The sequence below is a fragment of the Euprymna scolopes genome, chromosome 23 (genome assembly GCF_053919585.1).
Source record: "Euprymna scolopes isolate OS-2025 chromosome 23, ASM5391958v1, whole genome shotgun sequence".
NCBI lineage: Eukaryota > Metazoa > Mollusca > Cephalopoda > Sepiida > Sepiolidae > Euprymna > Euprymna scolopes.
In genome coordinates this window covers 17555516-17583456 of record NC_136504.1, presented here as the reverse complement: position 1 = coordinate 17583456, position 27941 = coordinate 17555516, and the positions used below count along the sequence as shown (strand labels likewise).

General features: G+C 30.5%; 1 protein-coding gene across 5 annotated transcripts in view; it reads right to left on the bottom strand.

Moving 5' to 3' along the window:
- Nucleotides 1-27941, bottom strand: part of LOC145245777 (uncharacterized) — a 550409-nt gene that overhangs the window by 1025 nt on the left and 521443 nt on the right. For 3 of the 5 annotated variants that reach the window (XM_080107391.1, XM_080107394.1, XM_080107392.1), the window contains exon 18: nt 22979-23077. In XM_080107391.1, the coding sequence (XP_079963517.1) occupies nt 22979-23077 (99 nt within the window). Of the gene's footprint in view, nt 1-14274; nt 14367-22978; nt 23078-27941 lie in introns of all 5 variants that reach the window. The other 2 variants (XM_080107393.1, XM_080107395.1) reach the window with 1 other exon arrangement.

Genomic DNA, 27941 nt, shown 5'->3' with positions numbered 1-27941 from the left:
GTGTCATCAGTAAATATATCTATCTTGGACACAATTGCATCAGCAATATCGATTATGTAAATCACATACAATAATGGATCGACCTCTGGGGTACACCCACATTAATATCATGTGGTTTAGAAGTATGACCATTGAGGATGGATCTTTCTTTTAGCTAAGAAAGATCTGATTATATAAATCTTCGTTCAGTAATACAATACAAATTAATTTTCATGAGAAGATCATGTAAAAAACTTTGGATATATCAAATGCTACCGCTCTAGCTTTACCAGATTTATCCAATGTATGGTATATGTGTTCAGAGATGACCATTCAGATATTTGTAGTGGAATGAGCTTATTTATATACATATATACTGTATTACAATATTTTGTTTATAGACACTAGTGATAGGGACTGACCAATCAAATGGAGTCACACTCTGCTAGCAACCAATCAGAAACCGGAATCACTCAATAAAACATACTGGATATTTGAGAATTCCCACACATAATTTTTCATATCCACGCAAGAAGAAATCTTGCTCTTCATCTACAAACTTTAACAGTTCAAGACTTATACAGATTAGCTACCCACCAAAAACTCTTCTAAAATGAAACTTGGCTTTTATTTAAAAATGTTGCACATTCTCTTTGTTAGACATGAAATGATGTTTAGTTGCAGAGAAATTCAAACAAACAAAAGATATACATACATTTTTATTGCTTGAGAAAGTCAATTTTTTCCTGTCTATTTCTCTTAATTCTAGGGTAATAATTCCTTCAGATATGGTGTGCATTTTTATTTATGATGACACCATGGCATTGAAGACAGTACTGCCAACATTTTGCCTTAAATCCAACGCTGAAGTATGGCTTCTCCTTGAATTTTTTTGTTTGGGTAAAACTTAATTGATAGAAATGTTTTCCCCATGTTTATTTGAAAATTTCATCATTCACAGCTTTTATGAACAACTAAAACAATAACCATCGCAGAGCGAGTAAAGCGAATTTCTTAAACAGCTTTGCACCACTTTCATGTCCTATTACGAAGATAAAAATCAAAATAAAATGATACTAAACCTTATATCTAGAATCCTTACTTCAATTTTTTATCAATAGATTTGGTTATCTTCAAGTTTTTCACCCAGTATTAACAAAGGCTTTTTGTACGAAACTGTCAGCTGCAAAACGAACCAATTTTTTTTTTTCATTTTTGGGATCAAATTATAAGGAAAGGAAAAAAAAAGAAGTGTAAGCCATGTTTAGTTTCATAAAAGTTTCAGATGGTTCGTTGTTTTAAACAAGTCTTGAGAGGTGACTGGTTTGCAGTAGACAGAACAGTTTCCGATGGTTCATTGTTTTAAACAAGTCTTGAGAGTGACTGGTTTGCAGTAGACAGTTCCACAGAGCAAAATATTCTTACCGTGCCGAGACGGGGGGGGGGGGACATGTGAAATTGCTCCAGAAAAGGTTTAATATTTATGAAGCAATTCTGGTTTCTGATTGGTTGGTAGCAGCACGTGAATTAATTTGATTCGTCAGTTCCTAGCAGCATCGTTTATAAATAGAATCGTCCGACTGTGTGGGATCATACCCCATTACAAGTCCAAAATATTGCAACAAAATTGGATTATCAATTTTTTTATTTTTTGTTTCCTTATTTTACAAAATAAAATTTGACTCCCTCCTCTCAAAATAAAAGTTCATTTTGTAGCTGGCAGTTTCATACAAAAAGCTTTTGTCAACACGTGGTGGAGAAACTTGAAGATAACCCATGATTTTAATTGAAGAAAATATCTTGAGCATAAAGGAGGCTTAAGAAAAAATTAAAATCCAAGGCAATCTTTTTAAATTGGTGTTTAATGATTATGGATCAAGTTCAAAACAAATCTGAAATATTTTAATTTTCAAATGCAATGTTGTACCATATTATGCTGTAAAACCTCTTAAAAAAAAATTTATTGCTTGATCTCTAACACCTATTGTTAAAATTTTACAAAAATTATATACATCTAAATTTTTACAAAGGACTTCTATCAAGTTTTAATAAGCAAATTAAACTAAATATAGCCAACACTATGACCCCTTATACATAGAACCTGTGTTCCACAATTCATAATGATCAATACATTAGTCTAGAAATGAATCTTTTCCATAGAAATATATAAACATATACACATAACAGGGCAACAACATGGCTGTACCAGTAACAAACAATTTATTTCAGTACGCATGTGCAAAATGAATGCCGAGGCTCCAAATGAATAAACATTATGTCCCCTCCCTTTACTTAAAAAAATCACCAAAAATCAGGAAATTAACCAATTTTAATGAAATTTTCAGTATTTATCAAATAATGATCACGGAATATAATGTACTCATTATTTTTATTTAAATCTTCGTAGAAATGTATTATTTTGTTTAAACAAAAAATACATTTACTAAAGTTATGGTTTTCTGTAATAAAAAAAAAATTACAGGAATTTATTTTTGTTTTTTTATGAAAATAAAGCATCGTAAAATATAACAATTGAAAAATAATTATTCAATTTTTACAGGAACATTAGGATAAAAGCCCCTAAAGTCTGTATTAATAAATTTGATATAACTTGCGGAAAAATTAATTTCTCGAACTACCGATATTATCATTGAATTATGCATTGTTTATTTAATATTTTTACACAAAAAAATTATAATTGCAAAAAATATTTCTACATATTTTTTTTTGCATTACAGGTTTCGCATAATTTTTATATGTAAGATTCTAATATTTTCCTTGCTTAAATGAATGTGAAACTTTTGGTGTAACAATTTTTATATAATTTTGAAAAATAAAACTTTTTTTTTTATTTAAAAGCAGGAAAATAGAAAAATAATTAAATTAAAAAATGGTAAAAATTAGACAAAACGTCTATGATAGGAATGTACATTTCACATCTGAGAGAGAGAGAGAGAGAAACAGAAAAACAGCACCCCCTACCTCCCTTTAACTGCGTCATTTTCAGACAGCCTTACAACTGTCTGAAGTTTTGGGCTTCCATATAATACATGTGACGAGAATTTTGTTCTTTCGGTTGAATGAAGCGAGAATCTCTCGCTTTTGAAAGCTAATCAAGCTATATTTTTGTACAAATAAAGTGTTTTTTTTTTTTTTTTAAATTTAATTCAATATCTTAGGACTTTACTAATCATCTTTGAAATAGACCCAGAAAACTATTTATCTTTCAAAGGATTTTTACAATGAACTTCAAAATTTAGCTGAATTAGTTAGCTTGACGTGAAAACATTTTTTGTAACATTTTTTTTCATGTGTACAAATATTTTTTTCCTTTTTGGAAATTAATTTTAGTCTTTAATCTTTCGAATACAATCAAAAAGTGGTTGGAAACCTACAAAAAGATTATGATAAATCAGCTTTGAAAACTGTCCCCCTATTTTTATCCCACCATTTTTGCCTGTATCTATTTGTTACTGGTTGGTACATTTATTGAATAAAAGTTAAATAAATAAAAAAATATTTGTTATTGAGATTCTAAGAATTTAAAACTATAAATGATAAGGCACATTATTTGTAGCGTGTTGCAAGTATCGTTTTAAAAGTAAAAATAAAAATTATTTGATATAAAAATGTATAGAAATTCTAAAACTACAACTATTTGAGGATCGGTAATGCTCTCAGTTCTCGCCCCTAGACCAGTCAATTATCTCCCTTGTAATCAGGTAAATCATCTAAATTATGCTAGCTCCTTTTATTTTTAATAAAAATTAAAATGTTTGTTATAGAATTGCCACTGAGATCTTAGAGTTTATATATTAAAAAAAAACAAAAAAAAAAAACAGAAGGAAATATTTTTAAAAGTCAGAATACAATATTTTTATCACCGAAAATTAAATTCTCTTTATTTAAAAAAACCCAAAAAACAAACTTAATACATGCTATAAGTGATATTAAAAAAACAACAAAATTGAACCATATTGACTTTTGGCTAGCAACAAAGTGTAGTATCTGTTCAGATACTACATTTCACCTTTTCTGACCTCAGTCAGTTGAGGAGAAACTCTTCATGACTGAGACAAATTTTTTTTTTGTTCCTATCCAGAGTGCCCCTTTTTGGGGAGCTGGATTTTCCGCACATTAAAAATCAACCCTCTGCCCTTGTGGGGAGGCAACTAAATAGAACATTAAACTATATTAAAGTGTAATAGTTTTGAGACGTAACTGTATGTTAGGTACGGGAAACATGAATGCCGATGCTCAAAATGTATAAACATTTTGACCCCCTCCCTTTACTAAAAAAAAAAAAAAAAATCATTTAATGAAATTTTCAGTCTTTATCAAATAATGATCACGGAATATAATGAAACCATTATTTTTATTTAAATCTTAGTGGAAATGTATTATTTTGTTTAAACAGAAAATACCTTTACTAAAGTTATGGTTTTCTGTAGTAAAAAAAAAAAAAAAATTACAGGAATTTATTTTTGTTTTTTTATAAAAATAAAGCATCCTAAAATATAACAATTAAAACAAAAAATATTTAATTTTTACAGGAACATTACAATAAAATCTACATTATTAACGATTACTACAATATTATCCCATGATTACTGTACACGCAATAACTATTATCCCCGAGTGGCCTCCGGGCCTTGATAAGTGGCGACTACCATGTAAAAAAAAAAGAAAAAAAGCCCTTCAAGTCTGTATTAATGAATTCGATATAACTCGAGGAAAAATTAATTTCTCGAACTACCGATATTATCATTGAATTAAGCATTGTTTATTTACTATTTTCACACAAAAAATTTATAATAGCAAAAATTATTTCTACATTTTGTTTTTTTTTAAATTACAGGTTCTGCATAATTTTTATGTGTAAGATTTTAATATTTTCCTTGCTCCCAAGAATGTGAAACTTTCAGTGTAACAATTTTTATATAATATTGGCCAATAATTAAAAACAGGAACATAGAAAAATAATTAAATTAAAAAATGGTAAAATTATACAAACGTTTACAATAAAAATGTACGGATGCACGTCTGGTGTGGGAAAAAAAGAAACCCAGTACCCCACACCTCCTTCCTTTTAATTACATGACGTCATTCTCAGACAGCTTTTCGACGGTCTCAGATTTTGGGCCTCCGTATATTCCGTATTTCCAAAAGTACGGTTTGTTGCGCTTTTGCGAATGGCAAAAACACTCGGTTTTGGGGCTAATTCATCTATTTTTTGTGGAAACAAGATGTTTTTTTTTTGTTTTTTTTAAAATTTAATTCAATATCTTAGGATTTTATTTTACTAATTATATTTGAAATAGACACAGAAAACTAATATTTATATCTAAACGGATTTTTACAATGAATACATTTAACTTCAAAATTTAGCTGAATTGGTTAACTCGCCGCGAAAACATTTTTCATAACTTTATTTTTCACGTGTACAAATATTTCTTTTTCCTTTTGGAAATTAAGTTTAGTCTTTAATCTTTCTAATAGAATCAAAAAGTAGTCGGAAACCTACAAAAAAAATTATGATAAATCGGCTTTCAAAACTATGTCCCCCTATCCGTAATCGTTTATTTTTGCCCATACCTACTATATGTATTTCCTACCGATAAATGAACTTACAGTCATAGTCAAGATTATTTGCTCTTTTTTAGTTTTGGTTTCTGCTCTGCATATGAGACGACAGTGACAAGCAAGGTATGGTCCTTTCTGATTAATGATTATCTTCCTCTTAGATAACGTGAAAGCCCCTCCTTCTTTTTTCATATTAAGTATGGCTTTCTTGTGTATTTGATCTTGTCAAATTATCTAATCAGAAACCAGAAATCAAAAAGAGCAGACAATCTTACTACTCATGGCCTGTGGGTACTTCTGTTATAATAGCAAAATCTGAGTAAAAAAAAAGAAAAAAAAGTTATTTACTAAATTGTCATATCGCAATTAGTTAAATATTACTGCAATATTACATGAAACATGTACTTTCACGCTTTCATAAATCAGTGAGATCCACCATTTAGACGAACTGCAGTTACTTCCCCTGACTTCATGCTGTGTATTTATGTATAAACGTGAAATTTATGTTGAAAACTATTTTCATATTAGAAAAATTTATTCTTTAATGTAATATTTTTTTTTAATAAAAAATAACATCATATAAAAGAATAAAGTTTTTCCAATCATGTTGTAAATTTAATAATAGCCTGTAAAGGCAGAATGAACATTTAAATGAAAAAAAAATTATTTTAATAATTTTTTTTTTTTTTTTTTTGTACTTGCTACACAGGATTGAACTCTTAACTTTTTCAATGAAATGTTAAGAGATTTGTACTGAAAATAATGTTATGTGCGCATGATATTTAATGTTGTACTACAAAAAAGAAAAAAAAATGATTTTTAATGCTGTACTACTTAGAGGTATGCTCGTTAAAAATTCTAAAAAAACAAAAAACAAACAAAAATCTTTGATTGGAACAACTGTTGATGAACTTAGTTACAGTTATGTAGTGAAATAAGTATGATGACCCGGATGTAAATGTTAGGACTGGTAAGAGTTAGTTCCCTTTAACTGCGATGTTTTTCAAAGTTACTTAATAGATTTTAACAAAAAGATTATTCACTTTGTGTGGTATGGAAATACAAACATAGCTTATGGTCAGTCTTCTTTCAGGTGATATGAGACATTGTAACTAGAACAACATTTAGCTTTCATCAATTCATGGCAAGACAGTAAATATTCCTGTCATTTATTAACCATTCCCTTCTTTTGTAGATAGTTCATAAAACAAGTTTAGAGATAAACAATATAACACAGGTGTACCTTTTTTTTTTTTTTTTGCTGTGATGTGCAAAATAATTGGATGGGCTCTTTATTTTTCATTGACGATAAATTATACACTTTCAAAAAATTATCTTCAGGTTTATTGACAAAATCATAGCATAACATAACACATTTAATATTGTTGAAATAAGACAAAATAAATTGCATCTGACAACTGAAGCAGGCGACACTCATGATGGGGGGAAAACATGAAATGGAAGACAAAAATAGCAATGCAAGAAGACAAAAAAAAAAAGTTTAAAAACCAAAATTTAAATTAAAAAAGTACAAAACAAAAACAGATATAGACTGAAAAAGATGGACGAACATGATAGACACATAAGTTTTCATGGATTTAAAAAAGCATTTAAATTCAATTTCTAGACTGGAAGAATGTATTATTTCTATAATTTTCTGAAGCGAAGCATCCTTCTGTATTAAGTGAAACAAAGAAAAAGACTGATTAATTTGCCTTGTGCCAGACTTGAATGAAAGTTGTTTTAAACATGCACAAACATGCACACAGAAATCTTCACTTGTGAAACTTGATTTGAATGCCTTTTTTAAATGCATTAACAAATATTAAACTCTACTTTATTGAGCAATGAATGAGATTTGCAAATAGGAATAGAATTTGCATAGATAGATTTTCTGATACACTATACACGAGTTATTTTGTTTGCATCGACAGGTCGAGGTTTGTGTCTTTGTGACCTCCACATCATTTAATTCATTATTTAGCCCTAAATAATATATATATATATATATATATATATATATATATATATATATATAAGAACAAGTAGTTAATAAAACATGTTAAAAAACACTTTGAAAAAGAGTTAAAAACATATTTAATTTTAAAGAGGAAACACTAAATAAGTGGATAGTCCTTAATCCGCGAAGTTTCGAAGAAATACTTTCCTTCTCATCAGAGGGTAGGATTTAGCAAAATGCGGGATCGGATTTTATATATTGGATATATATATATATATATATATATATATATCATGGTTGAATCATAGTTTTCAAGATGTAAATCCACTAAAAGAATAAGTAGAGCATAATTATAGTATGTTAATTATACAAACAACATTGGCTGTATATGTGCATACATGTTTCTGCTGCAACTCAGTTTCATCTTTTAAAAACCAAACTTAAATCTCTTCTTTAAGTTTGGTTTTAAAAGTAGATAAGGCCTGATAAAGTTATCTCTCTAAATGAGATATAAACAAACATACTATATATATATATATATATATATATATATATATATATACACACACACAGATTACAATCAAGGCAATTTTAAATAACCTAAAGGAGATATAAGAGTATGAATTATCTCTTCTACATTTGAGTATTTTTCATCTCTCTGTCATTTGCACATTATTTTTTTAATTAAAAAATTTAAACGAAAATCACATTAATGAATCCTAGACTATGCTGCGTTGTTACAACTAGAATATATATATATATATATATATATATATATATATATATATATATTTAAAGTGATGGTTGTGTAGTCCCAACGAGAGAAAAAATGTATATTTAAAAGAGTGTAGCCATCAACAATTGTGGGTTTTTTTTAAAGGTTTTCATCATATTTTTATTTTAAAATATTGTATATATATCTTCTCCTACCCATTCTTCATCCCACCCGTGTGCGTGTGGGTGCGTGTACGTATGTCTGAATTCAGACATACGTACACGCACCCACACGCACACGGGTGGGATGAAGAATGGGTAGGAGAAGATATATATACAATATTTTAAAATAAAAATATGATGAAAACCTTTAAAAAAAACCCACAATTGTTGATGGCTACACTCTTTTAAATATATATATATATATATATATATATATATATATATATAGTTAGAGAGGGAGAGAAAGAAATGTGGTATGGTAAAATGATTTCTATGGTGAAATCAGTAAGGGGAAAGTTAGGATGCTGAACAGCAGACCAAGTAACAATAGCAAGCGGCAAATACATTCAGCATCCTCATCGCTGACAAAAGATGAACAACATAAATAAAACGAAGTGGATACATTCAACAGATAGTAAAGTGTGGATTTCTATGACTTTACAATAACAAAGATTGACACCATTCTGCATACAAACAAGCAAGACAACTACATGCAAACAAATACAGAATTACAAAATAACAAATAGCTGAAAAAGATACCCCCCCCCATGATATGTAACTAGGTCGTCAGAAAAAAAACAACATCTTTCTTTCATTACTACAAGGAACAGTTTCAGAATTCCAATCCAAATATGAATACTTATAATTAGTAATAGTTACATAGATGTGAATTGTATAAAGATATTTGTTTGATCGTTTTATTTTATGGCATATCAACCCTTTTCGTGTTATTTAATACTGAATCTGGTGATTTATTTATTGCGGACTATTATCCTCATCTTTCTTAGATGTTTTTCACAACATTTCGGACAACTATTCCTCTGCCTTTCCTCAGGTGGTATTATTTTTTTGTTAATTAAAATTATGGATGGCAGTAATTGCTGAGAATACAGTTAGGAGATTTGGAGTTCTTATCCGTCGTGGTTACCACCTGATGAAGGCCAGAGGAATAGTTGGTCGAAACGTCGTGAAGCAACAACTAATAAAGATGAGAATAATAGTCCGCCATAAATAAATTAAATAAATAATACTCATTTCAATAATGAATTCCAATTAAATAATATATGAATCTTGTCATTTTAGTAACAGTTTTCTTTTTGTTTCAAGTTCTTAATATTTCCAAAGATTTATTCATGGTGTTTGGTTTGGCTAGTTTGTTTTATGGCATACCGATCCTTTTTATATTATTTAGTACTGATTCCAGTCATTTTTGTAAAACTTTTTTATGCTTCAAGTTCTTTAAAGTTTCAAATATTTATTTATGGTGTTTCGTTTGGTTGTTTTGTAGAGGAAAATTATTATTTTTGCTTTTGGATTTTCAGAACATCATCGAGTTCTGCATCATGAAAGGAAAGAAACAACATGAACGTTTGATGCATTTTAGGTCAAGAAACTGATACCTTCAGATGAGCTGATCTGATAGTATCAGATGTATAAAGAGAAGTTGCATAAATCTAAACAAAAAAAAACTACACATGTAATTGTTCCGTCATGAGAGACAATAGCCAGCCTCTGAAAAAGTGGCTGTATAACATTTTACTAGCGAAACAAGGGTGACACAATCTATCGAACTGTTTAAGTTTGGTGGTAAGTAGAAATTTGAGATGATCAGGTGCAATGCTGGGGCAAGCGGAGAGAGAGCTTTGTGCTAGTTCTAAGTTTTCCTTAATTATGACTAGTTGTTCTATCACAGTTTAAGAGTCCAGACTACCTTACTGTATCATCCATACTTAGTATGAGAAAAGATGAATTCATTTTTCTTAACAGTATTATTAGAGAAAGTGATTTTTACAGTTAATTCTTGAATTCACAAATGTCGCTCAACAAATTTATTTATTTATTTTAACTCGCGTTCACCTCTAACAAGGCATATCGCCACTTGAACGTAAGGGACTAATATTTGGGCCCCTGCCTAGGAAAGATTAACAATATGTTGGTTTACATTACATTTAAACTTTTGCATATCAGTACAGCCAGGGAAGCAGGTAGCAAGAAGGGAATTTCAAAGTCTAGCTATTCGAGGGAAGAAACTATTAGAGTAGAATGCTTTCTGGCATTTAGGGATCTCAACAGTGAAGGGGTGAGATTTTGTTGCTAAGCGGGTTTGTCAGAGATATGTATGCCAGAGAAACAAGTGCAACATCCCTCTAAAACATCTGTAAAACAGGCACAGAGATGCAACACTGTGGTGATGGGACAGGGTCTGGAGCTTAGTTGACAAAGTGGGATCTATTAGATCCCAAACTCTTTTTTTCACCCTCTCCAAGAGGGAGAGGCTAGTGGTATATGCACCAGATGTGGCAACGATACTACATGGATGGGCAAATGGTGGCCTTCTAGAAGTACAGAATGCTCTCAGATGTCAGTAGTCTTCTAGCTCGATAGAATGAACCAACCTTCTTTGCAGCAGCCTTCGCAATGTCCTCTATGTATTTGTTCCAGTTTATATTGCCAGTAAATGTTAGGCCGAGGAATTTGGAGGAAGAATTTTCAGGTAAGGTGTTATTTGTCATGGATATTGATATTGTATCAAATATAACAGTTATGCAAACCTCATAGCAACTGCCTCATTATTTTGGCAGACCCTCATGTGATGTTTGAGGCCGTCAACTGAACCGAACAATCTTTTTCACACACCATGAATATAGAAACATCTACTCAAGCAATGATTAGAAATTTCTATGCATTTGCTATTTATGACGATTTCAAAGACCAATATTACTATGACAAATTCTTCTAGGTTCATTGTAGGTGAAATCAATTTGTGCTTTCACAGATTCTAAAAGAATGAAGCGAAACTTCTTAATTGCATCTCAAGTTTCTCATGGTGGATGCAATTCCTTCTCCAATGATCTTGTAAGAAGGGGGATCGACCGGCCTCTGAATTCATGATGATGAAGGTAGAAATCGAAACTCCTTTCTCTAACAAAAGAAAAACAAAATCATTAGCAACCCTCGTCTAGCTGAAAACACTATCAATAATTCCCCCCACTCTTTATCTGTGCCTAAACCTAAACGTAGATTCTATGAACAAAGCTTCTTTCTTAGAACTGCACGCCTGTGGAACTGTCTTCCGTTTTCCTGCTTTCCAGCTGACTACAATATGGTTGTCTTCAAGTCCAATGTAAACAAGTTCTTGATAAGCTGTTCCCCTTAAGTTAACAAATTTACTGAATTTCCATTACTGACAATTACTATATTTATTGTCCAATTGACTACTGTACACTCTTTAACCCTTATCCTCGAGTGGCCCCTGGGCCTTGATAAGTGGTGATGCCTATGTAAAAAAAAAAAAACAAACAAAAAAACTAGCAACGATTCGGGAACAATTACAAACATTTGAAAAATAATTTTTATTTAACGAAACAGGATTCATTTTTGTGTGTGAGATATGTGTAAGTCATAGTCCTTGAATGTGACCCCCCCCCCATGCGCATGAAATTAAAAAGATTGGGGTTCATTAGTAATGTGATGAAATGTGTAAGACGAAAGTTCGGGAACATCATTCAAGTGGAAAAAGAATATTGCATAATTGTAAAAGGTATTGCTGGAAGTTTTTAGTGACTGAAGAAGTCCTTCGATACTGAGGAAGTTATTAATGTCAGCGTAATTTTATGAAAAAAAGCCTGCGAAAGCGAAATACTAGGGGGAAAAAGTTTAAGAGCATAAAATATTCATCCATTGTTGTTTGCATAAGCTTCATTAGTAATGGATTGAGTATTTAGTTCATGGTGATAATTTTAAGCAGCGGCTATTCAGCGAAAAGTTGTCTGTAGATTACGGAATTGTTGCCGAGACTTTGGTATTCTTGCCGATGCTGTTTTGCATGTATTAGACAGAGTCCAACATATGTGATAACCACGGGCAGCGGCGATGGTGACTTGCAGAAATGCTGTCTGCACTGTTTTAATTTTGGCGTGCTAGTGCTTATAATATACGGGTTTTCTCGAATGTTCCAACCCATTTACTGTCTACATACGTGGATGGATAAAAGTATAGATTTGTGTGTAAAACCGTGTCTTTTGCACTTTAACAGTTTTGCAGGTTTCAAGTGGTTTCTGAAATGCATAGATTCTTTTGTTTATGTGACGAGCGACTTGATTTAGCTGGTCAATACAATCTTACCATTTTGTACTAACTTTTTCTATAAAGGAAAATATATTTATAGCAAGTAAGCTACACAGACACATTAAAGAAAAAAGAGAATAGTAGTTATAATGCTCAATGCCAAAACAGAGCAATAAGAACATTTTTAAAATGTTATCTGCATGCAAGGCGACCCAAGCTATATGTATGAAGATACACAAAAATATATAATAACATATGGACATAAGTATCCAACCTCAGCCAAGGGATTTTTCTCCTGACGCCTGAATCAACAGAATGTAGACCATTCCTGTAATGATCTGTTTCCTGTTGACTGCGATGTAATGCTGATTATGTGCAGTTCTAGGAGGTTCACCCTCCCAGGCTTTGCTTTCTCTCTTTAAGAAGAGTTTAGTTCATTGCTAATCGCCTGAGGCGTCTCTGTTGGGGAATGCCGACGGTATTGCATAGACAGCTTTTGCAGGATCAGAGCGTTTCTCCTCTATGGTGCTGACTTTTCAATCCTACATTCTGACGCTAGTGTCACATTTCTTGCAGTAGGAGAGAAAATAAATACAATGAGTACAAGTTTTTTTTTTTTTTTTAAATGACAAAACGATTAAAATTTTTGGTTTTTAAATTAATTTTCCTATCAGTTTGTTCAAGCTGAGGATGGAGCATCTTATCGGATGCCAAACATTCACCTGCTAACTTTGATATTCCAACCAAAAGATCTTTTTAAGATTCTGACTGTCCCTTTAAGCATAATTGTCTGAATCTCTCTTGCACTTGATTCACCAGGTATATTTGCCAGGTAGTTTTCTGAAATTCTTTTTCATGAGTCCAGTTGCAATAATAGAGATCTTCTTAAGATTCCAGTTTCATATCATATATATGAAACCGTGTTTCAGAATGGATACTTTCAGGCAAACTATACATTTTTAAAAATAGTTTTTTTTATTTTATTTTAATGGATGTCATCTTGTGAAATGTTAGAGAAGAGGGAAAAATAATGAACTTTCACTCCTGTATATCTATGTCACAAGATAAAACACTCTTCTTTCCAAAAAATAAAAATTTATGATATAAATCTCAGTTGTGTGTTTGTGTGTCCACCAAAAACTTTTGATATCTGAGATCGAACAGGCATGAAGTTGGTATCATTAGAATCGAAAAATTAGAAAAAAAATCATGAATTATTTTATGTAGAAATGTCGTTTTTTTTGAAGTGGGAGGGGGTCAGGTAATAAATCTTGACTTTAGCATTGTTTGTTAAGCGCACATGTGTGAACGGCCGTTTCATTGTTTTATTTTAAAAAGCTAAATTTGTAATGCGATAACATCTGTGTCATTGTGGTCCGATGTATAATGTGTTTGCTTACAGACAAATTTTGCAAGTTTGCGCCCAGCACGATGCATTTTTTTCTTTTCACAACGTTTTCGCTCTCCTATCTTTTAAAATTCTCAACTTTCTTATGCGTGGCCACCACGTGGCATATTATCTTTATTTTAACACGATAAGGTAGCACCCGATTTTTTTTTTTTTTGTGCATTTTCCTTTTAATTCTTTCAGTAAAAAAAAATTAATTTTTTAGTGAAATATTGGTGAAAATGGTGAAGCTAAAAATGAACTTGAAAAATTTGATTGACAACAACAAGAAATTTATTTCACACAGCACAAAACGGCAACAGACAGAAAGGCGGACAGCAAAGCAGATGCGGTTGATTACCTGTTGATCATCTTGGTGCTAAGAACTTGCTGGGTGAAGAGGGAGTAGAAGGGGTGGAGTTGGAATGGTAATTGGCATAGTGTTCATCATACCTTCATCAAATGCAAGCAATGGTAAGGGAAATTAGTTTATCAAGAGTTGGCAAGAAAGGAAAGAAGAAAAAGAGAGAGAGAAAAAAAAACATTAGTTTTGTTATTTGAGTAGCGTTTTTTTTTTTGTCTTGTCTCATATTGCAAACTTGTTTTACTTTATAATCAATTTTGAATTGAGAAGAAAGTATTAACAATCAGGTATAAATTCTAACCTCATTTTTGTATGACCTTTACATTAAAGCCATTAACAATGCACCTACAGGCATTTTTCTTACTGTTCATGACAGTTTTTCAAAGAGTCTAAACGGTGTGGTAATAACTTATTAGTGTGTGGGTGATTAATTCGAATCAGGAATTGGAAATTGTAAAAGTTAGAACTTTTTAGAGTTTTGGAATCAATATCAGAAAATTTTTTTCCTATTTTTTTGATACCAAAAAACGATTATTAATTTTTTTTTTTTTAAACAAAATTTTCCTTTCCTGGTGCTAATAATAAAATGATGAATATTTATTGCTTTTAAATTATCAGTAAAACTGAAATCTATAGCTATGACCCACAAGTGTATTTGTTGAAATATATGCACATATTACACGGGGTTTTAAGGTAATCCGACCCCCCCCCCAAAAAAAAACCTATAGCTTTATATATATTTATATATTTAAAAAGAATCGGAATCAGTAATTGTATTAGAATCAGAAAAAAATATCTGAATCGTCCTATCACTACTTATTATTATTATTTTTAATGGAAGGTGTTTAACTGAGCTCCAACCTTTGGTTCCTTCTTGTAAGATTGGTTCCTCCACAGCAAGAACTCGTTTTATTACCACAACTGCAAAGAACTTTACTTTCTTCGTCTGTGTGTGTAACACTAAACAAGATAGAATGAACAAAATCTCTTTCCATTTGAGAAACACATAAACATGGAGCTGCCTACTTGCAGACTACAACCTGACCATCTTCACATCGAAATTCAACAAATATTGTCATAAGCCATCCTCATAATTAATCAAATTCTGTTCATTTCATTTATTATTTTCAATCTCATAACATTATATTTTTTGTCATTTCGATGGACATTCAATCCATCTCTTTAACCTGTATTCTCAAATAGCTTTTAGTCTTGATAACTGTTAACTCATTAATTAAAAAAATGGAAAAGAGAAAAAAGGACTTTTGAAACAACTTTAAATGGCTATGTTTAGAAATTTTCATTCTTCTAAGTTAGTTGCCTTGGTAGAATTTTAGAGTCCCTCTTTCACCTTAAGCAAGGCATATTGCCACTCGAAACATAAAGGGCTACTATTTGGGATAGTGTCTAACAGAGGACTGTAGGGAGTTGAGTAACGAGATGTCTGTTCACATTACATTTAAACTTATGTAGGTTAATACAGTCAGGGAATAGGGAGAGCATTCTACAGTCTAGCAGTTCAAATACAGAAACTTGTAGAAGGCTTTCCAGCATCTAGGAACTTCAATAGTGAAGAGGTGGGATTTTGCTGCTTGTTGGGAGTATTTACATCGAAGCGGGCACAAGCGTTATGAACACAATTTATTCTTCCTTACCATGCTCGTGCTGATTGCTCAAGTGTATGGTATGCCATATACACGACGTGTTATCTCACAATTTTTACCTTTCACAAACTTAAATGTCTAGTTTAACCCATTATTTTCTAGCCTTTTGTTTATTTTTTAAAAATGTATTATTTGTTTATTCCTTATAAAAAAAAATTCATAATAAAAGTTGATGATCGTTTGCATTATGAAGTTTAGTAAAAAAGAAAAAAAAAAAAAAAAAAAAAAACTTAAACGTTAAACATTAGAAAATTTTGCTGGAAAAATAATAAAGATTAGTAAATATTTGTTTTATACAATTTAATGATAAATAAAACAAGATTTCATTTGCTCTTAAAAATACATTATTTACATAAGCAACAATTAATATTAAGTACTTTTTTAATCTTCTTATGTATGTATGTATATATATATATATATATATATATATATATATATATATATATATATATATATATAAAATTACATTTTAAAAATAATATATATACCGCTCCCCATGTGGGGGTACCAAATTGGTTAAAGAGAAAATTATTCCCAACTCGCATTTAGGTAAAAATGCACTTTGTAAATAATTGAATTCATTCAAAACATATCACTAAAACCAAAACAAACGACATATATATATATATATATATATATATATATATATATATATATATATATGTGTGTGTTTACAGAAAGTTTTTAGATGAGACAAGTCATTGGTACCGTCGGTTTCAAACCCGATAATTAGGACCGTTTTACATACCTAATCAAGCTCTCTTCAGCCAATACTCATATAAATATATATACACACATGTATGTATGTATGTATGTATGAAATCCCTCTGATCGATTCGGGCGAAATAAAAATAGGAATGCCCCCTCATAAAATATGTCATATGTATATTTTTATACTACTATATATAATTCATAGTTATAATATCTGATTTTCAAAGTTAGACCCAAGTAGCATTTAAGCTGATAAATCAAGCTTTATTCCAGACTAGCCAATTTTAATGTTATTGTTGTACTGTGTTATTGACAATATAATAGTGTACTTCAGTACAATTTATTTATTTTTTAATTATTTAGTCCTGCCCAGACGGCTGCCAGTATGAAACATTTGTAAATAATCACCTAAAAATAAGTCAGATTAGCTGCACTCGAATGACTAAAGACAAAAGCGTCAATCCACAATCATAATTTATTTACCTTTTATTTCGGTGTGTGCTTATCTTCTTTTTAGTTTTACGAACGTTTCACAACCCGTAAAGAAGAATAGTCTTTAGTTCAACAGACTTCTCATCAGAGACTTTCATTTAATAATTAAAATAAAAGCACACTAGTCCAAAACAAACACCTTTCTGCCTTTTTGTTTTAGACTAGCGTACTTGTTTTTCTTATTAGCATATTAATTTAAATCTCTGATGAGCAGTTTGTTAAACATTTATAAAACATTCATTTTAATTCCCTATTAGTTTTTCTGATTTTCTTATGGGTTGATCATCTTTAGTTAACTATTACGTGTAATTATATTCATGCAGATATTCTACATGATTTATACTTGCATAATATTTTCAGAAAAAGGTTATAATAAACAGAATCCTCTTTCTATATATATATATATATATATATATATTTTTAATTTGTTTACCAAACTGTCAGTTTTTTGTCTACATACATGAAACTTAATATATAGAGCATTGTGTTTTAGCCAGAGAAAATCAGTGCAAAAATGTGAAAATTAAATAAATGGAATTTGCCAGGTGAAGGTTGAATGATGGCATTATGAATATACATGCATAACGTAATAGCTATTGGTTCATGTTTTAATCTTTAGCCTTGCAGCAAACATGTCTTCATAGTTCAAATATTAACGTTTAAGGAAAAGTAAATTGTAAGCAAAATGTTTTTGTTTCAATTCTCAGTGGTGGTGCACAAGTCATTATTTTAAAAAACATTTTCAATCATTATTATATATTGGGTTCAATATAATGTAATAAATACGAAATCTGCATTAATAAAAATATCATATTTAAGCATATTTTACAACTGCGTATATATAACTTTTGTAAATGTCATACGGTGATGCTATACCTTACATATATTGAGCATTCTTTTCAGGATAGGATTAAACCTGTAAATATTAATATTGATATTAATATTTGTATATTCACTTTGAATATACAATCATATGTTAAGCAAATGAGATATTAGATGTAAATGTAATACCCCTATGCTCTTGTCATTTTTCTTTTTCAAAATAATTTTACAAATTGTATAAAACAAATAAAGGTTTATATGAGTGTTAAATGTTCTCAAGACAGACATGCAAAAAAAAAAAAAAAAATTAAAAAATAATAAAATCATACAAATAAGCAAATATACAAAATATTTGACCAATAAATACATTTCAAGATTTGTGCCTTTATAATAATCCATGCTTATTAATAAAGATTAACAGATTAATATCAAAATTCAAAAGGATTAAAAAAACACATTTGTAAAAGACATTAATTGAACACAATTTTTAATACATAACAATTTGACTTTCAATTCTTTTTCTTTAAATTTTTTTATCAGTTTATTCAATCTGAGGATGGAGCATTCTGCAGGATGCCAAACATTCACCTGCTAACTCAGATATTCCAACCCAGAGATCTTTTTAAGATTCTGACCGTCCCTTTAAGTGCAATTGTTTGAATCTCTCTTATACTTGGTTCACTGGGTATATTTGCCAGGTAGTTTTTTGAAATTATTTTCATGAGTCCAGTTGCTTGTATAATAACTGGTATGATTCACATTTACGTACTCAAATATGGAATCTTATTCAAAGATTAAAAATAAAATCATCTTCAGAGAGAAGGTAATTGTCAGACCTAACACAACCTCGATAACTTCAGTAGTATTTTATTCATATGTACCATATTTGCATCTGTCCAATATTTTTTACTGTAAGTAATAATATGTACATAAAACGTTAATGTTACTACTACTAAATTTGTAGATCTTGTTTATCTCTGTGCAGACTGGATGACGTCATAAAGGGACATATCACCAACTAAAACAGGTGGAAGACACTGAAAAGATCTTTCATGAAGTCACATCTCTATTTCTACTATTATAGAAAAGTCACTGTGCGTGTGCGTGAGAGAGTTCCTTATAGGTTCTGAAACGCTGAGCCTATCTTTTAAAAATTTCACACAAAGCTAATTTATATTTCTGGCAGTGTTCTTAGATATGTTTTGTACGGAAATTCATACGATAAGTATCGACAATCAGAAAAAAATCCTTTCTTAAAAAGTCTTTCTTCTCTTATAGATAAAAAAAGAAGAATTTTTACCGGGGAATATTTTACATTACACCAGTGTGACCATGGCCGGTGTAACATAAAATATTCCCCCATAAAAATTCTTCTTTTTTTTTATCTATAAGAGAAGAAAGATTATTTTTAAGATTGTCAAACCCAAATATCAGCTGACGTGATATTGTAAACAAACACAGACAGAATTTGATGAATCACATTATTTTTTTTTTTTTTTGTGAATTAACCCACTGGGCAAATTATTCCTTATAGTATATAATAATCAATAGAGGATTAATTCTATAATAAAACATACACAATCTGCATGAATTAAAATATCATTGTATGACTGGGCAATGCTGGGCAGCCAGCTTGTAATTTACTAAAATATTACAAATAAATTAGGAAGATTCTTTATGAATCTTCTGTTATTTCATCATTTAAATGATGAAAAAACAGAAGGTGATGGGATCCATTAAAACAGAAAAATATAGACAACCTGTGATGGTTCAGGTAATGTGTCATCCATGTTAGCATAGATATATACATAGTTACACAAAGTAAAAGCATCTTGAAATGAAAAATATAGAATAAACAGATAAACTGTTCTAGAATACGCTTCTAAATGCGAAAAAAGAATTTTCTTTTTTTTTTTTGTTTTTCTCTAATTAATTTTGGATTTAAAAATCCCTCATTAGAGAAAGAATTCTTAAGTTTTGTTGGTGTTTTTTATTTTCGCTCTGGAAGTAAAAGTAAAAAGTCCATCCTCATGTTGTGTTATCGGGGTCAGGTTAGCTGGTGTTGCACATAGAATTCTTTAGTTTTTTTTTTTATTTATTAAGCTTCTCAAACCAGCAGTAGACTTGCAAACTTTGCGGCATATCAAACAGATCGTTTGGTTTGGACTAAGAGGCACAAAGTTAACCTGAACAGGAATTTTGTGTGACTTAAGATGGTTGACATAACCAGCTTCTGACAGAAGCACTCGTTCACAAATATCGCATTTCCAACTCTTGCTTCAGATTGCTGTGGGCCAGCTTTCTTTTCAGAGTATCACAAATTTCACGTACAAGCTTTTGTCACTTTGGCCTTGGCAGAGTAAGTTCTTCCCACATATCGATGTCGATTTGCAGAACTTTAAAATTATATATATATATATATTATTTCTCTATTTATTTTTTTCTCTATTTCTTTTTTTTCTCCTCTTAATCATTCTCTCTCCATTATAATTTTTTAACTTTATTTAGATTGCCCCTCCCTCTTTACATCTTATAATTAAAGTTCTGTGTTTTAAGGTTTTTTAACTCCAACTTTTAAAGAGTTCCTACCTAAAATAAAAATCCATTATTCATTGAACATTTGAATAGTCAAGTCGCTGCCTGATGATATCTGTTGTTTGATTGAAACAAGTGGCTGTTTGTAGCAGCGGGATGTGAGCATGTTTATATAACAATAAACAAGTATTATCAGCTCTTTTTATTGAGCACTATCTAACAACCTCGTTGAATTCATTAGTCCATTACTTTTGAATAAAAAACCCCGAGTATATATATATATATATATATATATATATATATATATATATATATTAGAACTGGATGGTCTAATATACCAATAAAACTTTTAGAGCTTGCTAACATGGAGACATTCATAAAAAAACGACTAAAAAGAAAAATGAGTTAAGAGAAACAACTTATTTCTTTTTGTAAGAGTTAGTGTTCCTTATTTGTTTAGATACTAAACCTAATGAAAGGAGACATATATAAAACCAATTTGAATGTAATAGATTCAGAGCAACGCCAGGTAAATACAATTAGCACATAATAAAGCTATGTTTAAAAAATACAATCGTTTAATCTAGATTAAGAAATGGCTTGTTAATAACCATTGCTTGGATTATATTTTATACATTGAAACACAGAATCGGTCTGGGTTGGGCGGCTTTCCAAAAACATAGCACCATACTAAAAATCAAAAAAGGTGCCGATAACTGTAAAAGTTCATTTATATCCTCCCAGTAGTTTTATATGGCCTTGATTGTACCACATGGACTACATAATTAACCAATTGCATTGAAGTGTTTCAAAATCACGTAATGCATTTCATTACAGGACATCGCCTGATTGAAAAAAAACAAAAAAAAATATCCACCCTCTGTCAAACTATTTCCCTACCCCCCTCTATTTGATAAAATCAAAAGTAAAACTCTTTTTGGCCACGTCAAACGATCAACCACTGGCCTGTCAACGTTATGCTTGGAAGGTATGTTAGAAGGCTAAAGAGGCAGAAGAAAGCCAAGGGGAAGGTGGAGAGAAAATGTTTTTGATTGGACATCTTTCAACAGTTGGGCATCCATCAACCAACTTGTCCTGGATCAGAAGGAATGGCGAAAAATAAGTCACGTGGGTTCACAATCTGCACCAAGTGACTCATGATGATGAGGATAATATTTTAATAGTCATGCAATGTTGCAATGTCTTTCAGTTCACTTTCTAGAAACATGCACACAACATGCAAAGTTGACTTCTTTAAATGACGGTAACTTAATGATTGAATACACGATTATCTTAGTTTTTGGTCATGTTAAATAAAACTGTTTATTTTGACTTTTGCTTTCTGTTTAACCAAAGTCTTGCCAGTGTAGATCAAAGAAAAATCCTTTCTGATTAAGTCTTATGTAATTCCAGTTTAATTTTAAAAATCTAGATAAAAAGACTAGTCTTTACTTTGAAAATATTGTTAAAAGTTTACATAACAAATCTTTGCTTTTAACCCTTTATGACCTGGTTGAACTAATTCATTCGGTTGTAAATAAATGAATATAACAGCATAAATGAAGTGGAAATTGATTCAAACACGCCTTGTACGTATTAGTTCAGTATTTGGGTAGATGCCAGATACCTCCAGATTGCAACTGTCCATTGCTTACATTCAGTATGCCATCATCTGTCTCAGTGGAAAATTTCATTTGTTATCATAAATACGTTTTTTTTTCAAGCACTACGGATAACAATGAAGGTAAGTTTATGAAAAAAATTCTCAGTGGTAATTTAACTATTGAACTTCATAATGAAAGCTCGTTATAGTTCCAAAATTCTTAGAATCATAGTATCATTACCCTATAAACTAAAATTAGCAATAAATATTTTTTAATCATCTACATCACAATTCAGGTCATAAAGGGTTAAACATATTTTGAAAAAAATATCTTGTAATAAAAATATATTTTTTCATTTTAAATTAACAAAAAACATTTTTCATGTAAACTTTAAAAAACTGCAATTTTGATCATTCGAACTATTGTTTTCATCTTGGATGTTATTTTACAAGGTTTCAGTCAATGTAATCTGTGACCTTCAGGTCAAACTTGTACATAAAACGTCCAGAGTTTGAAAAAATGCACCTGAGGAAGGTTGGAGGTTACCTCAACCAAAATGTTGTGAAAATGATAGTCTGCACAGGTTAGTACTCTACCAATACTATTTTATTCTACTATTCAACCTACAACTGGAAGGTGGGGTAATAAAATAAATGGGTTAATACCTTTCCAAAAGATATTAAAACAAATAACAACACAAAGCATAAATGTTGATACATTCTAAATGAAACTTTGGTAAACAAATAGCATCACTGAAGGGAAAATAAAATTTAAACGATTTACTTTGTACAAATTAAAAAAAAAATCATATCGTTTCAAAATTTTGAATATTCTATAATATAAAGAAGAATATTACCAATTGGAAATACTTACAATTTGACTTGCTCAGGCACATAAACGTGTTCCATTGGAACCACTTTCGTCAACTCTTCCAATGTCTTTACATAACGCAATTTGGAGTAGAATTTTGAACTGAAAAACAAACAAATTTAAAAGATAGAAAACAAAGTAACTTTTGAGTATATTCGAACTTTAGAGTTTACTAAACTTAAAATAAATTTTAGAAAATTAAATACTGAAAAAAAAAAAAAAAAAAAATTGAAATAATTACTCCTTTCCAGATTTCTCCACCAAAAAATCTGCTATTTCGATCATCATTATTTTATTTTATTATTTTTTTTTTCTTTGCACAAGTGTACTTTAGTTAACTGTAAGTATTTTTTGTTTTCCTTTTTGGAAGAGGTTTTCTAGTGGAAAGGGAAGATAATCCAAAATCAATGTTTCAATTAAAACACACACACAAAACAAACAAACAAATTTATACATATGAAAATATTAAAAAAATTACTTATAATTCTTGAGAATTTCACTTTATTTAATTAAAGAAAACCTACCTTTTCAATAAAATAGAAAAATTTATATAAAAAATATATTCCATCCATTTCATAACATTTTAAATTGAATGTTATATTTGTGCATTATTTAAAAAAAATTATTTGGATAGAATGTTAAATTTTATTTGTAAATTTAAAAAATAATTTATTTTGAAATATTATTGCTAGATTTTTGACACTTAATTTAATAAATGTTTTATTATTTAATGTTTGCAGTTGTGATACATTCGTGCACTTGTTTCGAACTACCACAAAAGTTAGATTAGAACACATTAATCTGATAACAAAGGAACTTTTTTGTTAGTTTCAATTTGGAGTTTTCACTTTAACAAAAAAAAAAAAAATCCTCAGAAATAATTTGCTTGGAAACAGAGTTAATCTATTTATTAAAACATTTGTAAATCTTCGTAACATGTTTAATAAAAAAAAAAAGCAAATAATTTTATAAATCTCTGCAGAATTCTTATTAATTAATTACTAATTGTACACAGTGTTGTCTGGGATGTAGTGAAGTCATTTTATTTTATATTTGTGTAATTTATAAACTCATACAGAAAAATAAATAAAATCTTATATTCTTCAATTAAAATATGAGTTATTTCCCTTGCTGATTATGATCTTTTTTTTTCTTTGAATATTTAAAAGCATTTCATATTATCAGTTGTCCGGAGCAAACAGAGTAATTTAACAAATAAATCGCAGTGAACTATCTTATTTTACTGCCAAAAGCACAATACAACAACATCAATTAAAATTGGCTACATATTATCAAATGGTGACTAGGTCATTAATGTTTTCAGGCCACTTATAATTCTTAACAACATATAACTTAAATAAAATGAGAATTATTTTATGAAATTAAAAATACTTTTGGATATTTTACTATGAACTATAATAATACTATAAAAATAAACATTTATTTTTTATAAATATTTCAATAAAAAAAGTGACAACAAGTTTTTGCCATATTTTTTTTAGATATTTCCATTTTCAGTTTCTTACTTTTATCCAAAACTTAGGGCCCTTTTTGAGGGAGCTCTTGAGCTTTCCACATTTAAAAATCTTTTACCCATATTTCCTTGTCTTCAGAGAGGGGGAAGTAAAATCATGCCAGTGCTGCTATTGTCGCGAAATGTCAGCACACATAAGTGGGCCAGGTTGTTTATGTAATCGAAGTTGACAAGTGAAAAGGTCAGATTAATGTGACTGACATTGGCTTCACTAAAGGCGTTAACTTTAAGAACAATCTGTTGAAATTTAATAATAAATGCATTCATGTTTCTCTCTGTCTTTTTCTTCTATTTTCTCTCTTGTTTTTTTCCCCTGAAAGGGAAGATTTGTAATACGGTTGGAATGTGAATGTTATTCTCAGCAATTGCAAAAGTGTTTAAACCAGGACCCTGTTGGCAGCAGTCATAAAAACTTTAGAAGTGTGACTCACCTTATACAGTCACATGCCAGCTATAGTTCTTAAAAATGCTCCTTTGTAAATGTTAAAATAAAAGTATATATTTTTATAAAAACATGCATTGTAACCTATTTAATATAGCGGTCAATTCTAGTCTCAAAGGTTTCAGCCCAGATAATTAATTCTCAGGAAAGAATTAATGAAATGAAAACTCTTTCACATGATGCTAAGCAAATGTAAAATCAACCCCTTAATCTATTTCTTATTGTTTAACACATGGAGAACACGACATAACAGTCTTTCCAAAGATATCCCCATGGCATGGACACACTAAGTTACTCTTCACAGCAAATGATTGGATTACATAGAAGCAATTCTAAGTTCAAGTTGGGCAAAATTTAATTAGTCTTTTTCCATTTAATACATTCTGCTAAAAATTATACTGTATAAAATAAATTATTATGGACATTTGAAAACAATGTTCTTAAAAAAACAAAAAACAAAACAGTATAGAAATTATTCCATATTCTAAAAAAGATTACTGATGAAACAAAAGTAACACACTGCATATTATGTATTTAAATCCAGTTTGATCAGGGTCAAGTTTACATAGCCGGTCAAGCAAAGTTTATTCTATTTCATTCTTTTTTTTTTTTTTTATTCCTTTCTAACTTTATTATTCACAATATAAACGAAATGTATTTCAGTGAATATTTTCAAACACAAAGTTACAGCTCAAGTCAAGAATGAAACATTATGAAAGATTTTTATTTTATTTCGATATAAATGTACTTGATCCACTCAGCCAAGGATTGAATGAGGATCAACAAATCTTTCATGCCACCATACTTTTATGAAATCATTTGGTGAAATCGCACATTTTTCAATCAAATTGATTGATCGCCTGCTTTTGTTGAGGAACCAACTGTGGTGCAATGGCAAGAAGTTTCACATGCCTCCCCACAGTGACTTAGTCTACATTGCACTGCAGAGAACATACTGTTGATTTTACAAAATGTTTATATAATGGCTGGAATTGAAGTTTAAAATGCAAAATTCAAGTGTGAGGTTTCAATTTTACTCTAAACAGAAACATTTATTTTAAATACTCACCTGTCCTATCAAAGAACCAACTCTTGATTTTATAACATTATTTTTACATAATGATTTGAATTAAAGTTTAAAATACATCAAGTATCATGGTTCAGTTATGTTCTAAACGGAAACATTCATTTCGAACATGCCCCAATCTTATCAAAGATCCTAAGGTTGATTTTATTTGCTGGACCTTTCTGCTTGTGCGGTGATAAAACTTCTCAAATGCACCTGTGATGTTAGACCATATAAAAGTGTTTATTTGGGTCAAAATTGGACTTCATTCTTTAATCAGATTTTTTTCAATTATCAATTTTCCAGTTATCAAAGACATTCTAATACAAAACCTATGCAAGAACACTCCCAGACACATCAAGTATATTTGTCTAAGTCACACACACACACACACACACACACACACACACACACACACACACACACACACACACACACACACACACACACACAGACAAAGTGACTTTTGTATAACAGTAGAGATAAATATAATGACTTGAATTAAAGTTGAAAATACAAAGGTCAAGTACTATGGTTCAATTGTGCTCAAAATAGAAACATTCATTTCAAACCTGCTCCTGTCATATCAAAGAACCTACTGTTGGTTTTATATGCTGGACCTTTCTGCTTGTGCGGTAATAAAACTTCTCAAATGCACTTGTGATGTTAGGCTTCATAAGGTATTAACTTTGGTCAAAATCAAACTGTTCCTTTGTTCATTGGATTTTTTCAATTATCGATTTTAGATACTTATCACAGGTATTCTGATATTTCCATCTAAGAACACTCCCAGACACATCATATACATTTGTGTCAAATTTAAAAATATTGGCTCAGTTATTCTGAAGTCCACAGAGAATGAACTTGCATATACACATACACAAAATGCCTTTATATATATATCTTGGCAGTACTTCGCAAACAAAGATTCTATGAAGGGGGTTTACCACGTCGACTGCAGGCATGCTTGTGGCTGACGGGCCCGATGCGGAACAAGCAGGTTTGGCCACAGCGGCTGCAGTCAAAAGTCACGTCAGGTGTGGCTGCTGAGGCTTCCCAAATCTTCCTCCTGCAGTGCTTCTCCTGCAGATTCTCTGTGCAGGAGATCTCAAAGGAGGCGACAGCCTGGTGGACAGAACGTCGCCAGGTAACATGGTCAGCAGTGAGAGCAGACCACTGGATGTGGTCAATGTGGCAGTCACCGAGTGACTTCTTCAGAGAGTCTTTATATCTTTTCTTCGGTGCCCCTCTGTCACAACGGCCAGTAGAGAGTTCGCCATATAGGACTATCTTGGGCAGGCAATGATTGTCCATTCTGGAGACGTGCCCGACCCAGTGTAGCTGTGACTTCAGCAGCATGGCCTTGATGCTGGTGATTTCCGTCTGCTTGATGACCTCAACATTGGTGACAGTCACTCCATTGGACGTTGAGAATGGTGCAGAGACAGCGCTTATGAAAACACTAGAGGAGTCGTAATTGGTGGTGGTAAATTGTCCAGGACTCAGAGCCTATATATATATATATATATTTATTTAGTAATGTGATTGATAATTTAAAAATCAAATTATAATTAAATTAAAAATCCGTTTCATAAGAAGGAACAACAACAAAATCAATTATTTGTACGATCGTTTCGGAAAACAGTGTTTTTATTGTGGTAGACATCAAGTTACGGACAATAATTATTACATATAGTTTTTTAATAAACAAGGTTTCCTCATCAGCAAATATTGGGAAGGGTTTTTATTAAATGTAAAAGACACCATATATAAACCTAGCATTAAAGTAAGGTAGATGTATCTGGAAAAAATTAAAATAAAGGTATGGATTAAAGATAGAAATAAAATAGAGTAAAATTATAAATATAAATTTGGTTTAAGTACAATATTATACATACATACATACACAAATATATACATGCAT